Genomic DNA, 13,499 nt, shown 5'->3' on the forward strand with positions numbered 1-13,499 from the left:
CCGGGGTTGGCGCCGCGGCCTGCCCGGCGCAGCCGCTGACCACCTGCCAGCGGAGGAGGGGCGCGACCGGCGCGCGGGTCAGAGGTCGCCCGGCCGCCGCCGGCGTCATTCATAAGGCCTGGCGCTGGGCAGCCGTGGCCAGGCCTACTTGGGGGCCAGGCCGCGGGGCCTCCTGGGTTTTCCCAGCCGCAGTCAGGAGGATGCCGGGTCCGGCGCAAGGGGTGGCTGGGAAGGGGCGCTCAGTGTCCACCCGTTTGCTGGGTCCTAGCCCTGGGCTCCTGCCAGTAGTAAGAGCTGGCACCCACTTAACGCTCCTTCGCACCACAGTACCATCGCGTAGGTGCTACCATCATCACTCCCATTGCACAGATGAGGAATCTGGGGTACAGCCAGGCAGATTCCCTGCTCCCATTCCCCGTCTGTATTTCCTGTCGGCAATGCAAAGGGAACCTGCCCCTTCCTTCGGGATCCTCTTTCAGTACACACTTAGCCGAGGACAGTCGGGGTTTCCCAACTGCGACATTACTGACGGTGGGGCTGGATCATTCTCTGCTGGGGGGTGTCTTGCGCACCACTGGGTGTTGAGCAACATCCCCCGCCTGTACCCACTGGATGCCAGTAGCCCCTCCTCTTTCTTCCTGCTGGCTGTGGCAACCGCCGTCTCCTGACTGGTGAATGTGCTCTGCGGGGCCGAACTGCTCCTGATTGAGAAGCACTTAAGAGAGGGTCAGGGGAGGGGAGAAGTCAGGTCACCCCGACACGGAAGGGCTAGCTGGGCTCAACTACAAGCCAATCTGCTGCTTACACTTGAACAGCCTACGCCCTCTCCAGCTGCTGTCTGCACCCATGTTCCCAGGTCAACCGTGGTTCCAGGGAGGGAGTCAGAGCCTTTCTGTGAATTATGCGGAAATGGCTGACCACTCGGCCTCTGGATGGTTACATGGCTAAGGTTTAGTAAAATTTAATAAAAGCATTGCTGTTTGTGTGTTGGGATCACAATGTTAATTTCTTCCTGTGGGTCCAGGGCAGTCTGAAAAATCACTGATTATAATCTATCTGCAGGACAGCTGGTTTGCTTAAATTTTGACAAAGAAAAACTCCTTCTGGAACCTCAGTCTGGAATACTGTAGAACCAATTAAGACTGGAGTAGGAAGCTGGGAAGAAGACATGGGACAGCCCACCCACTGGACAGGTCAAGAGGCCAATTCTGGGGGAGAGTGGACAAAGTTGCTTCAGTCCACATGAGACAAAAGCACAAACAATCATTCTAAACGAAGTGCTTTTAATTTTCAGACCAACCAAACATTTTAATATAAAACATTTTAATAATATACAAACAGCAATCACAACAGCATCCACATGGCAGCAAGGGGACCAGGGCACAGAGACGGGGAGCAGGCTGGGGAAGGACGGTTTTCAGGGTCCCAGTTGCTTCCCTGGCTTGAAATCACCCTGGTCCTAGCAGAGGGAAGATTAAGGCTGCCAGAGGCAGAGGGTCCCTGACCCCGACCCAGAGACAGACTGTGCACGCAGGCCCTCTGATACCATCTTCCAACCAGAAAAAGCCAGATCCATTTAGGAGATAACAGGAAGGTGGCTGTGATTGACAGGAAAGGCAACATGGTTCCTCAGCATCCTGCTGATCACACCTCTGGGAGCAGAGTTTTCCAGGGGCTGCTGGATTGAAGAGGACCTAAGAATCTTCCTGGGAGCAGGACAGAAATGGGATCTAAGTCTACCTACTAACCAAGATTCCTGCCTGTGACACCAGAAAGCTGGAGTGGAACTGCTCAGATGTACGGGAAGAGAAAGGAATGACAGAGCCTTTGGCTCAGCAGGACCAGAGCCTTGACAGGCACTGACCAAGAAAGCCTCTAGGTGGGCCAGGGAGGTCTGTCGGAAAGCTTTGGGTCAGTGGTACTCAGGGGTGCACAGTGGCACAATGGCCTTAGGTAGAATTTATGAAGACGAAAAGAACACAAGTTAGAAAGAATTTAGAACTGAAGTACCTGCTTCTTATAGGCCTGTACAGGAAAAGCGAGATCATCCTTCTGGCCAGGACTAGGGGAGTCCCGAGGCCTGTTCTTTCCTAGGGGCTGAGTTTGACAGACCTGGATGCAGCTGATGGCCCCCAAAGTCCTCTAGATGGGCCCTGCAGGACTCGATGGGAGGTCTGATTGCCCCTCCTGGTGTGCTGGGACACTGGGTTCCTGCAGTTAGATGCAGTCCATGGAGTTCTCAGGGAGGAGGCCAGGGATGCAGCCCAGGCCCTTGATAGGAGTGCAGTTGAGTGGGAGGCTGCAGCCCAGGGAGGGGTCCTGGGTCTCTATGGCCTCCAGCTTGTCCGTGTTGTTGTCCCAGTTGATGTGGAAGCGGGTCACCCGGGGGTTCGAAGCCAAGATGTTCCGCTGGAGCTGGGGCAGAAAGAGGAACGTCAACCCTTGTTGACATGCCCTCTCCTTGCTCCCATAGAGCCAGGACACCCCCAATCACCCATCTGAAGCCCAGCAAGAGCAACCTACATATGGAACTCCAGAAAATACCTGTGCACCATGATTTAGGGCTAGGACCTATCTTTTTGTTTTTTGAGACAGTTTCGCTTTTTTTGCCCAGGCTGGAGTGCAATGGTGTGATCCTGTCTCACTGCAACCTCCACCTTCCAGGTTCAAGCGATTCTCCTGCCTCAGCCTCCTGTGTAGCTGGAACTCAGGTGCATGGCACTATGCCTGGCTCATTTTCGTATTTTTAGTAGAGACGGGCTTTCACCATGTTGGCCAGGCTGGTCTCGAACTCCTGACCTCAGGTGATCCGACAGCCTCGGTCTCCTAAAGTGCTGGGATTACAAAGTGTGAGACACTGCACCTGGCCCAGGACCTATCTTTTTTTAAGGGACAGTCTCTGTTAGCCAGGCTGGAATGCAGTGGCATGATCTGAGCTCACTGCAGCCTCAAACTCCTGGGCTCAAGCGATCCTCCCACCTCAGCATCCAGAGTAGAATACTCCACCCATGTCTGGCTCATTTTTTGGGGTGGGGAGGGGGTAGGGACAGGGTCTCGTTATGTTACCCAGGCAGGCCTATCTAATCTTAATTCTCTAAGACATGCCTTTGAGAAACAAAGGCCTTTTTCTCCTATTCTAACCCAGTACTATAAGAACTGAACATTACTTGAAAACCTTAAGAAGTAACCTTGACTCCCAATTTGAATGGCTGAACTCCCCGCAAGTAAAAAGAACGGCCTTGTGGGAAGCAGGAAGTGGAAACAGGCCCCACCTGGGAGAAATCTGGCTTCATGGGTGGGTTCTCACGCAGCTCGGGGTTGAGGTACTCGTTGTTGACATAGTAGCCCACTCGGATGAACTCCTGTCCGTGGTAGGTACAGGTGATGAGGACTACGGTCACACCCACGGCATCAGTCTCTGGGATGAGGGATGGGTTGGGGGCATCAGCCTAGGGGAGACACATCCTAGGCCTTAGCAGTGCCACAGCCATGCCTCTATGTCATTGGTAGAAACATTCCCAAGCAACATGTATTTACCGAGCAAAAAGTATGCTCTCTGCCCTCAGTTTTCTTTTTTTTAACCTCTGCCTCTCGGGTTCAAGCAATTCTGCCTCAGTGTCCCAGGTAGCTGGGACTACAGACGCACACCACCACACCCGGCTGACTTTTTTTTTTCTTGGTTTTTTTTTTTTTTTTTTTACATGGAGTTTTGCTCTGTTGCCCAGGCTGAAGTGCAATGGTGGGATCTTGGCTCACTGCAACCTCCACCTCACAGGTTCAAGCGATTCTGCTGCCTCAGCCTCCTGAGTAGTTGGGATTACAGGCACCTACCACCACGCCCGGCTAATTTTTGTAGTTTTAGTAGAGTCGGGGTTTCGCCTTATTGGTCAGGCTGGTCTTGAACTCCTGACCTCAGGTGATCCACCCATCTTGGACTCCCAAAGTGTTGGGATTACAGGCATGAGCCACCGCCCTCAGCCTTTTTTTTTTTTTTTTTGTTACGGAGTCTTGCTCTCTCTCCCAGTCTGGAGTGCAGTGGCGTGATCTCAGCTCACTGCAAGCTCCGCCTCCAGGGTTTACACCATTCTCCTGCCTCAGCCTCCCAAGTAGCTGGGACTACAGGCGCCCGCCACCACACCCAGCTAATTTTTTGTAGTTTTTAGTACAGACGGTGTTTCACCATGTTAGCCAGGATGGTCTCGATCTCCTGACTTCATGATCCGCCCACCTCGGCCTCCCCAAGTGCTGGGATTATAGGCATAAGCCACCGTGCCCAGCCTGCACCCAGCTAATTGTTTTTATTTTATGTAGCGATATGGGGGGTCTCACTATGTGGCCAGGCTGGTCTGGAACTCCTGGCCTTAAGCAATCCTCCTGCCTCTGCCTCCCAAAGTGCTGGAAGCCACCACACCCGGCCAGAATCTACATTTGACAACTCAGGCAGGGTGCTGCATGAGAGCCACTTAGGAGTTACAGTCTATCCTCATTCATTATTCATGGGTTCCATATGTGCAAGTTCACCTACCTGCTACATTTATTTGTAACCCCAAGATGAATACCTGTAGTGCTTTCAGTGTCACTTGCAGACATGCACAGAACAAGAAAAAGCTGGAGTTACCTACCACACCTGTTCCCACCTGAGGTCAAACAAGGCAACACTCTGTCTTCTGGTCTCAGCTCTTACTGTGAATGAGCGTCCTTTCCTCAGCCTACTTAGTGCTACCTTTTTTCCATTTTTGTGCTTTTTGTTGGTGAGTTTGCTGTCTATGATGGCACCCAAAGGTAGTGCTGAAGTGCAGTGTAGGGTACAAGAAAGGCCTTATGGAAAAAATGCATATTAAAGAAGCTTCATTCAGGAAAGTTATAGTGCTATTGGCTATGAATTCAACATAAATGAACCACAATATATATTAAATAAGGTGTCTTTTTTTTCTTTTTTTTTGAGATAAGTCTCTCGCTGTATCACCCAGGCTGGAGTGCACTGGTGTGATCTCAGCTCATTGCAATCTCCACCTCCCGGGTTCAAGCAATTCTCCCACCACAGCCTCCTGAGTAGCTGGGGTTACAGGTGAGCGCCACCACACCTGGCTAATTTCTGTATTTTTAGTATAGATAGGGTTTCACCACGTTGGCCAGGCTGGTCTCGAACCCCTGACCTCAGGCGATCCACCCCCTCAGCCCCTCAAAGTGCTGGGATTATAGGTGTGTGCCACCATACCCGGCCTGGTGTCTTTCAACAGCAACACACATACAAGTTTACGTATTGACTGGTTGACGAAAACGTGACTTCCAACAATCTAACCCTGTATTTACCCTGAGGCAATGGTTCAGTACTCACTAAATCAGTGTTCGTGGCAACTTTATAGACCATAACTCTTGTGAATAACGAGAATTGACTGTAAATCAGTGGCAGCTTTGACACAGAGGTGGGGGAAGGGAGGGCCTGAGAGCCTCTGAGAGGTCAGATAGTTCCTGACAGTAGAACTGGGATTTGAACCTGAACTTTTAAATTTTTTTTTAATTGATTGATTGAGACAGGGTCTCAACTCTTTTTTTTTTTTTTTTTTTTGAGACAGAGTCTTGCTGTATTACCCAGGCTGGAGTGCAACGGTGTGGTCTTGGCTCATTGTAGCTTCCACCTCCCAGGCTCAAGTGATCCTCCCATTTCAGCCTCCCAAGTAGCTGAGACTACAGGCGTGCACCACTATGCTCTGCTGATTTTTAAATTTTTTGTAGAGCTGGGGTCTCACTATATTGCCCAGGCTGGTCTCAAACTCTTGGCCTCAAGCAGTCCTGCCACCAAAGTGCTGGGATTACAGGTGTGAGCCACTGTGCCCAGCCTGTTTTTTAATACTTGTTTTTTCCTTTTTTTAGAGACAGGGTCACACTGTGTTGTCTAGGCTGGAGTGCAGTGGCTCATAGTTCCCTGCAGGCTCAGACTCTGGGCTCAAGCAATCCTCTCACCTCAGCCCCTGGAGTAGCTGGGTCTATAGGCGTGAGCCCCTGTGCCCAGCTGAACTTGAACTTTTGATTCCTGAAGCACTCTGTGGGATTTCAGGTAAAAGAGGATGTCTCTAGGAGTCAAGAGTTAAAGGCCTAAGGCCTCAACTTTCTTACCTGAAAGACAAACATGTGTCTCCCTGCTGGTACAGGGCCCACCAGCACCGAGTCTAGGATCTGATCAAACTCCTCACTTTCAGCCGAGCCAACATAAATGATCTTCCACTCCAGGTCTGCAAAGACATAGGAGGGTTAATGAATTGAAATAGCTCAACAGCAACAAGGCAGGGAAAGGCTCTTGTATTCATTTTTCTTCTTCTTTTTTGAGATGGAGTCTTATTCTGTCATCCAGGCTAGAGTACAGTGATGCGATCTCAACTCACTGCAACCTCCGCCTCCCAGGTTCAAGTGATTCTCGTACCTCGGCCTCCCGAGTGGCTGGGATTATAGGTGCCCGCTGCCACGCCTATTTTTTTTTTTTTTTCTTTTTTGAGATGGAGTTTCACTCTTGTCACCCAGGCTGGAGTGTTAATGGTGTGGTCTTGGCTCACTGCAATCTCTGCCTCCCAGGTTCAAGTGATTCTCCTGTCTCAGCCTCCCGAGTAGCTGTGATTACAGGCGCCTGCCACCATGCCTGGCTAATTTTTGTATTTTTAGTGAGAGATGGGGTTTCACCATGTTGGTCAGGCTGGTTTAGAACTCCTGATCTCAGGTGATCCACCTGCCTCGGCCTCCCAAAATGCGGGGATGACAGATGTGAGCCACTATACCTGGCTTTTTTTGTATTTTTAGTAGAGATGGGGTTTCACCATGTTGGCCAAGCTGGTATCCAACTCCTGACTTCAAGTGATCTGCCTGCCTTAGCCTTCCAAAGTGGTGGGATTACAGGTTTGAGCCACTGCGCCCAGCCACATCTTGTATTTTATTTTTATTATTTTTCGAGACAGTCTCCCTCTTGTTGCCCAGGCTGGAGTGCAGTGGTATGTTCATGGCTCACTGCAGCCTCAACCTCCTGGGCTCAAGTGATCCTCCTGCCTCGGACTCCCACCATGTTGGGATTACAGGTGTGGGCTGCTGTGCCCAGCCTTGTGGTAATTTTAAACAGATCCTTACTATATTAGAAGATTCTTATTCCATCCATCAGACACTTAGTGCCAAGCAGCACAGTCCTGAATGCTGAGGTGGGCACGAAGCTCTATCTCCATTAGGGAATTCTGTTTTGTAAGCCTAGCTATGACAGATGACCTTGACTGTACCTCTGGGGAAACCTGGGCCTCTCAAGGCCTGAGCGTGAACTGTATGGCAGAGGCTGAATTAAGAGCCACATGACACAGACGTGCTGAGAAAGGAATGGCAGGGGGTTGGGTCATTTCAGGGCCCTGCTCACTGGGTGCTGGGATAGGAAGCAGCATCCTCTTTCACACACAGGGACTGGTGCCACTCAACGAAGTGGATCCCTCGACAACTGGGGCAGGGCGGCAGATTCCAATCCAGCGGGAAAGCCAGCCCGCAGGAGGGGGAAGGTGAGGCTGCTCAGGGAGCCAGCCACCCTGGTCTTCCAGATCTGGCACCAAGTCATGCCTACTTAGAGACATTTGGGCAACTCAGTCAACAAATGTGGCATCCCGGGGTGATCCTCCAAACACTTTTTTTTTTTTTGAGGCGGAGTTTCGCTCTTGTTGCCCAGGCTGGAGTGCAGTGGCATGATCTCGGCTCACTGCAACTTCTGCCTCCCAGATTCAAGTGATTCTCCTGCCTCAGCCTCCCGAGTAGCTGGGATTACAGGCGCCAGCCACCACAGCTGGCTAATTTTTTGTTTTTAGTAGAGATGGGGTTTCACCATGTTGGCCATGTTAGTCTCGAACTCCTGACCTCAGGTGATCCATCCACCTCAGCCTCCCAAAGTGCTGAGATTACAGGTGTGAGCCACCGCGCCCAGCCTCAAACCCTAACTCTTGCACCCCATCCAGCAGGAGGGCCCCATCCCCTGAATATGCTCCATCGAGATGAAAGGAAAGTGCTTATGGAGCCCCTGGCTATCAGCTGTGAATCACAGGGAATTCCGGAGATCATGGCCTCTTGCAGGAGGTCCAAGTGTATCAGGGGCAAGGTCATGCTGGTACAGGGAGTCTTGGCAAGAGGCTCAAAACTTATTTTCGGCTCTTTAGAAATTACACAACCCTTCAGCTCTAGCAGCTGGGGGAAGTTTCACAAGTTGTGATTTTCACAGGAAGCAAACTCTCTCAGAAGCTCCCTATTCCTTGGTCCAGTGTCCCACAAAAGCATCCAACTTTGGAAGCACACTGCTGCCGGGTCATGACTACAGAGGCTTGTCACCTGAGTCCCAAGCCCTTCTTTGATGCACTGGCTGCCCGTCCCTTTGTGGTTTCACTCAGGAACCCTACAGCAGGTCTGTAGGATATGGGTGACCACTGAACTCACGGGTGTTTCGTCGAACTAGCCTCTTATTATTTGCAGGGAGGAAGTTGACTTTTTTTCCCTAGAGATGGGGTCCCGGTCTGTCACCCAGGCTGCAGTGCAGTGGCGCAATCATAGCTCACTACAGCCACGAATTCCTGCGCTCAAGTGATTCTCCTGCCTTAGCCTCCCAAGTAGCTGGAAGCACAGGCTTGTGCCACACACCCAGGTAATTTTTCAATTGTTTTTAGAGATGAGGTCTTGCTTGGCTGCCCAGCCTGGTCTCAAGCAATCCTCCCGCCTTGGCCTCCCAAAGTATGGGAATTTGTCTGAGCTATCATGCCCAGCCTGTTGATTTATTTTTGTTACAAGTAGTGACACAATTAGAATCAAGTTTTGGGGGAAGACAGAAAAGCAAGCCGGCCCTGCTCTCTCCTTTCTAAAGCAGTTGTATCATTTTGGTATATTTCCTTCAGCTCTTTCCTCTCATAGCCGGTAGAGTCCTGTATGGGTGCATTTAATTCATGTCCTGGGAAGGTAGATGAAAAAGACTAAAGTGTACCCACAAGCACATGATGTTGTCCAGCTGAGGTCAATATTAATTAGCAAAACCTAAACAAAGAGCATGTGGAAACTCACTGAAAGAGAAGGGCCCCTGCAACCGGGCGCAGTAGCTCACGCCTGTAATCCCAGCACTTTGGGAGGCTGAGGTGGGTGGATCACTTGAGGTCAGGAGTTCAAGACCAGCCTGGCCAACATGGCGAAACCGTGTCTCTACTAAAAGTACAAAAAATTAGCCGGGCATGGTGGTAGCTAGTCCCAGCTACTCCGGAGGCTGAGGCAGGAGAATGGCGTGAACCCGGGAGGCGGAGCTTGCAGTCAGCAGAGACCATGCGCCACTGCACTCTAGCCTGGGCGACAGAGCCAGACTCCGTCTCAAAAAAAAAAAAAATTAAAAATTCGGCCCGGGCCGCGGTGGTCCAAGCCCTGTAAATCCCAGCACTTTGGGGAGGGCGGAGACCGGCGGATCAACGAAGGTTCCAGGAGATCGAGACATCCTGGGCCCAACACGGTGAAACCCGTCTCTGGCTTAAAAAAATACAAAAAACTAGCCCCCAGTGGTGAAAGGTGGCGGGCGCCCTGTAGTCCAGCTACTTGGGAGGGCTGAGGGCAGGAGAAATGGGCAATGAACGGGAAAGCGGGAGTTGCCCCCAGTGGAGCCTGAGATTCTGGCCCAGTGCACTCCAGCTGGGGGGTGGACAGAGCGAGACTCTCTCAAAAAAAAAAAAAAAAAACAAAAAAAAGACAAAAAAAAAAAAAAAAAAAAAAACAGAAAAGAAATGGGCCTCTACAACATAGAGAGACGTCGACTCTACTAAAAATCAACAAAATTAGCTGGGTGTGGTGGCACATTCCAGTGGTCCCAGCTACTTCGGAGGCTGAGGTTGGAGGATCACTTGAGCCTAGGAGTTCAAGGCTGCAGTGAGCCACAATCGAGCCACTGCACCCCAGCCTGGGCGACAGAGACCCTATCTCAAAGGAAAAAAAAGAAAAAGAAAAGATGTACTATGTTGACTGTCAGGCACATGGGCTGAAATGGCTTTCAACCAGGATCAGAAAGAAACTGGAGAATTAACTGAGGGTTGTAGAGAAATACTGATGCAAGAGTTATAGAAGCTGGTTGGGCACGGTGGCTCACGCCTGTAATCCTAGCACTTTGGGAGGCCGAGGCAGGCATTTTGCCTGAGCTCAGGAGTTCGAGACCAACATGGGCAACATGGTGAAACCCATCTCTACTAAAAAATATCAAAAATTAGCTGGGCATGGTGGTGGGCACCTGTAATTCCAGCTACTCAGGAGGCTGAGGCATAAGAACTGCCTGAACCCAGGAGGCGGCAGAGGTTGCAGTGAGCTGAGATCATGCCGCTGCACTCCAGCCTGGGCAACAGAGCGAGACTACGTCTCCAAAAAAAAAAAAAAAAAAAAGAAAGAAGGAAAGAAAGGAAGAAAAAAGTTATAGGGCCAGGCGTGGTGGATCATGCCTGTAATCTTAGCACTTTGGGAGGCTGAGGCAGGTGGATTGCTTGAGCTCAGAAGTTCGAGCCCAGCCTGGGCAACACAGTGATACAAAAAATACAAAAAATTAGCTGGGCGTGGCGGCATGCGCCTGTAGTCCCAGCTACTCAGGAGGCTGAGGCAGGAGAATTGCTTGAACCTGGAAGGCAGAGGTTGCAGTGAGCTGAGATCGTGCCACTGCACTCCAGCCTGGGCAACACAGTGAGACTCCATCTCTACTAAAAATATAAAAAATTAGCTGGGTGTGGTGGTGTGCACCTGTAATTCTAATTTTTGTATTTTTAGTAGAGACGGGGTTTCGCCATGTTAGCCAGGCTGGTCTCGAACTCCTGACCTCAGGTGATCCACCTGCCTTGGCCTCCCAATGTGCTGGGATTACAGGCGTGAGCCACCATGCCTGGCCAAGAATCATCTTACATTTGCTGAAATGGCCAGGCATGGTGATGTGTACCTGTGGTTCCAGCTACTTAGGAAGCTGAGGTGGGAGGATTGCTTAAGCCCAGGAGCTCAAGTCCAGTCTGGACAACATAGTGACACACTATCTCTCTCTTTTTTTTTGAGACGGAGTCTTGCTCTGTCGCCCAAGCTGGAGTGCAGTGGCGTGATCTCGGCTCACTGCAACCTCCACCTCCCGGGTTCACGCCATTCTCCTGCCTCAGCCTCCCAAGTAGCTGGGACTATAGGAGCCCGCCACCACGCTGGCTAATTTTTTGTATTTTTAGTAGAGACGGGGTTTCACTGTGTTAGCCGGGATGGTCTCAATCTCCTGACCTCGTGATCCACCTGCCTCAGCCTCCCAAAGTGCTGGGATTACAGGCGTGAGCCACTGTGCCGGCCAACACCCTCTCTTTTAAAAAAAAAGAAAAAACATCGGGCTGCAGTGTTGTAAGTAGAGACATATGTGTATGATTACATTTCTGAATATAATCTTTCTTTAGAATTATACATGGGACACAAATCACCAACACAGTACGAACTCATAGCTACTGTGTACAGGACACAGCTATACACATGAGGTGTGTATCTAACTTTCTGAGCAATGTCAAGGCAATTCAACTGTGTTCCATGTTATCTCTCTGCGCTAACTTCACAAGCTAGTCCCTGTACAAGACACACCTCTGCTGTGTGTGTGTATGTGTGTGTGTGTGTGTGTACATATATATATAAATGATAAGACGAAAGACATGTACATGATTACTGTAGCTGAACTAGCTAAAGAGTCTGCTTCCTGCTTTTTTGTTTTTGTTGTTGTTTGAGACAGTCTTACTCTGTCACCCAGGCTGGAGTGCAATGGCGCAATCTGGGCCCACTGCAATTTCCACCTCCCGGGTTCAAGCAGTTCTCCTACCTCAGCCTCCTAAGTAGCTGGGATTACAGGCACCTACCACCATTCCCGGATAACTTTTGTATTTTTAGTAGAGGCAGGTTTTCACCACATTGGCCAGGCTGGTCTCAAACTCCTGACCTCATATGATCCGCCTGCCTTGATCTCCCAAAATGCTGGGATTACAGGCGTGAGCCACTGTGCCTGGCCTGTTGTTGTTTTTTGAGACAGACTCTCGCGCTGTCACCCAGGCTGGAGTGCAGTGGCGCAACCTCAGCTCACTGCAACCTCTGCCTCCCAGGTTCAAGCAATTCTCCTGCCTCAGCCTCCTGAGTAGCTGAGATTATGGGTGCCCGCCACCGAGCCCGGCTAACTTTTGTATTTTTAGTAGAGATGGGGTTTCACCATGTTGGCTGGGCTGGTTTCAAACTCCTGACCTCAGGTGATCCACCTGCCTTGGTCTCCCAGAATGCTGGGATTATAGGCATGAGCCACTGTGCCCAGCCTGCCTTTTTTTTTTTTTTTTTTTTTGCCTTTGTTCATAATCAAAGATGAGTCCTGCTGCCATAACAACTTCGTTAGTTCTGGGTCAGAACATCTGGCTTCTATGACTTATTCAACCAGTGTCTGTTGAATTTCTCAGCTAAACGTGGAAGCATCTATTTCCAGATGTGGAAGATAAAAGTGCAAAGGGGGCTTGGGGCCCTTGAGAAATAGGAGTCACTCAACTGGGGCTTAGGAGTTAGGGTGGGTTTTTTTTTTTTTTTGAGATGGGGTCTTGTTCTCTCACCAAGGCTGGAGTACAGTGGTGCAATCATGGCTTACGGCTTACTGCAGCCTGACCTCCTGGGCTCATGCAATCCTCCCATTTCAGCCTCCTGAGTAGCTGGGACCACAGGCACGTGCCACTAAGCCCCATTAATTTTTTGATGTTTCTGTAGAGACAAGGTTTTGCTATGTTACCCAGGCTGGCCTAAAACTCCTGGGCTCAAGAGATCCTTCTTCCTTAGCCTCCCAAAGTGCTGGCATTATAGGAATGAGCCACCTCGCACAGCTGGGTTGGGGGTTTTGTCAAGATTTTCAGTTGACACTGCTGAGAGTGAGGCAGATTCTCTTTTTCATGGAGAGGAGGCCAGAAAGAGGCAGAAAGCAAGCTGGCAGATCAGTCACAGAGAGCCCTAGGACTGGAAGAGCCAGGATTTCTCACTTGAGTTTCTTGAAGGAAAAGCTTTATCATCCGGTGCAATTAACAATAGCATTCCCTGGCCGCGTGCTTGTGATTCAAAGTGTAATCCCAGCAGTTTGGGAGGCTGAGGCGGGCAGATCACTTTCGGTCAGGTTTGAGATCAACCTGGCCAACATGGTGAAACCTCATCTCTACTAAAAATACAAAAACGAGCCGGGCATGGTGGCTCAAGCTTGTAATCCCAGCTACTTGGGAGACTGACACCAGAGAATCGCTTGAACTCAAGAGGTGGAGATTGCAGTGAGCTGAGATCGCGCCACTGTACTCTAGCCTGGGTGACACAGTGAAACTCCATTTCAAAAAATAAATAAAATAAAATAAAAATAAAATAATAATAATAATAATAGCGGCCGGGCGCGGTGGCTCAAGCCTGTAATCCCAGCACTTTGGGCGGCCGAGATGGGCGGATCACGAGGTCAGGAGATCGAGACCATC

At 50.4% G+C, this 13,499-nt stretch overlaps 1 protein-coding gene across 1 annotated transcript in view; it reads right to left on the reverse strand.

The window, feature by feature from the left end:
• Positions 1–1,263: 1,263 nt before the first annotated feature.
• The window catches only part of ASF1B (anti-silencing function 1B histone chaperone), a 17,506-nt gene continuing 5,270 nt past the window's right edge, over positions 1,264–13,499 (reverse strand). The window contains exons 2-4 of the mRNA XM_017851246.1: positions 6,118–6,233; positions 3,273–3,449; positions 1,264–2,415 (exon numbers count right to left, since the gene is read on the reverse strand). Of these exons, the coding sequence (XP_017706735.1) occupies positions 2,218–2,415; positions 3,273–3,449; positions 6,118–6,233 (491 nt within the window). The 3' untranslated portion in view covers positions 1,264–2,217. The remainder of the gene's footprint in view (positions 2,416–3,272; positions 3,450–6,117; positions 6,234–13,499) is intronic.

Source organism: Rhinopithecus bieti, unplaced genomic scaffold, assembly GCF_001698545.2.
Source record: "Rhinopithecus bieti isolate Rb0 unplaced genomic scaffold, ASM169854v2 scaffold_33432, whole genome shotgun sequence".
Classification (NCBI taxonomy): Eukaryota; Metazoa; Chordata; class Mammalia; order Primates; family Cercopithecidae; genus Rhinopithecus; species Rhinopithecus bieti.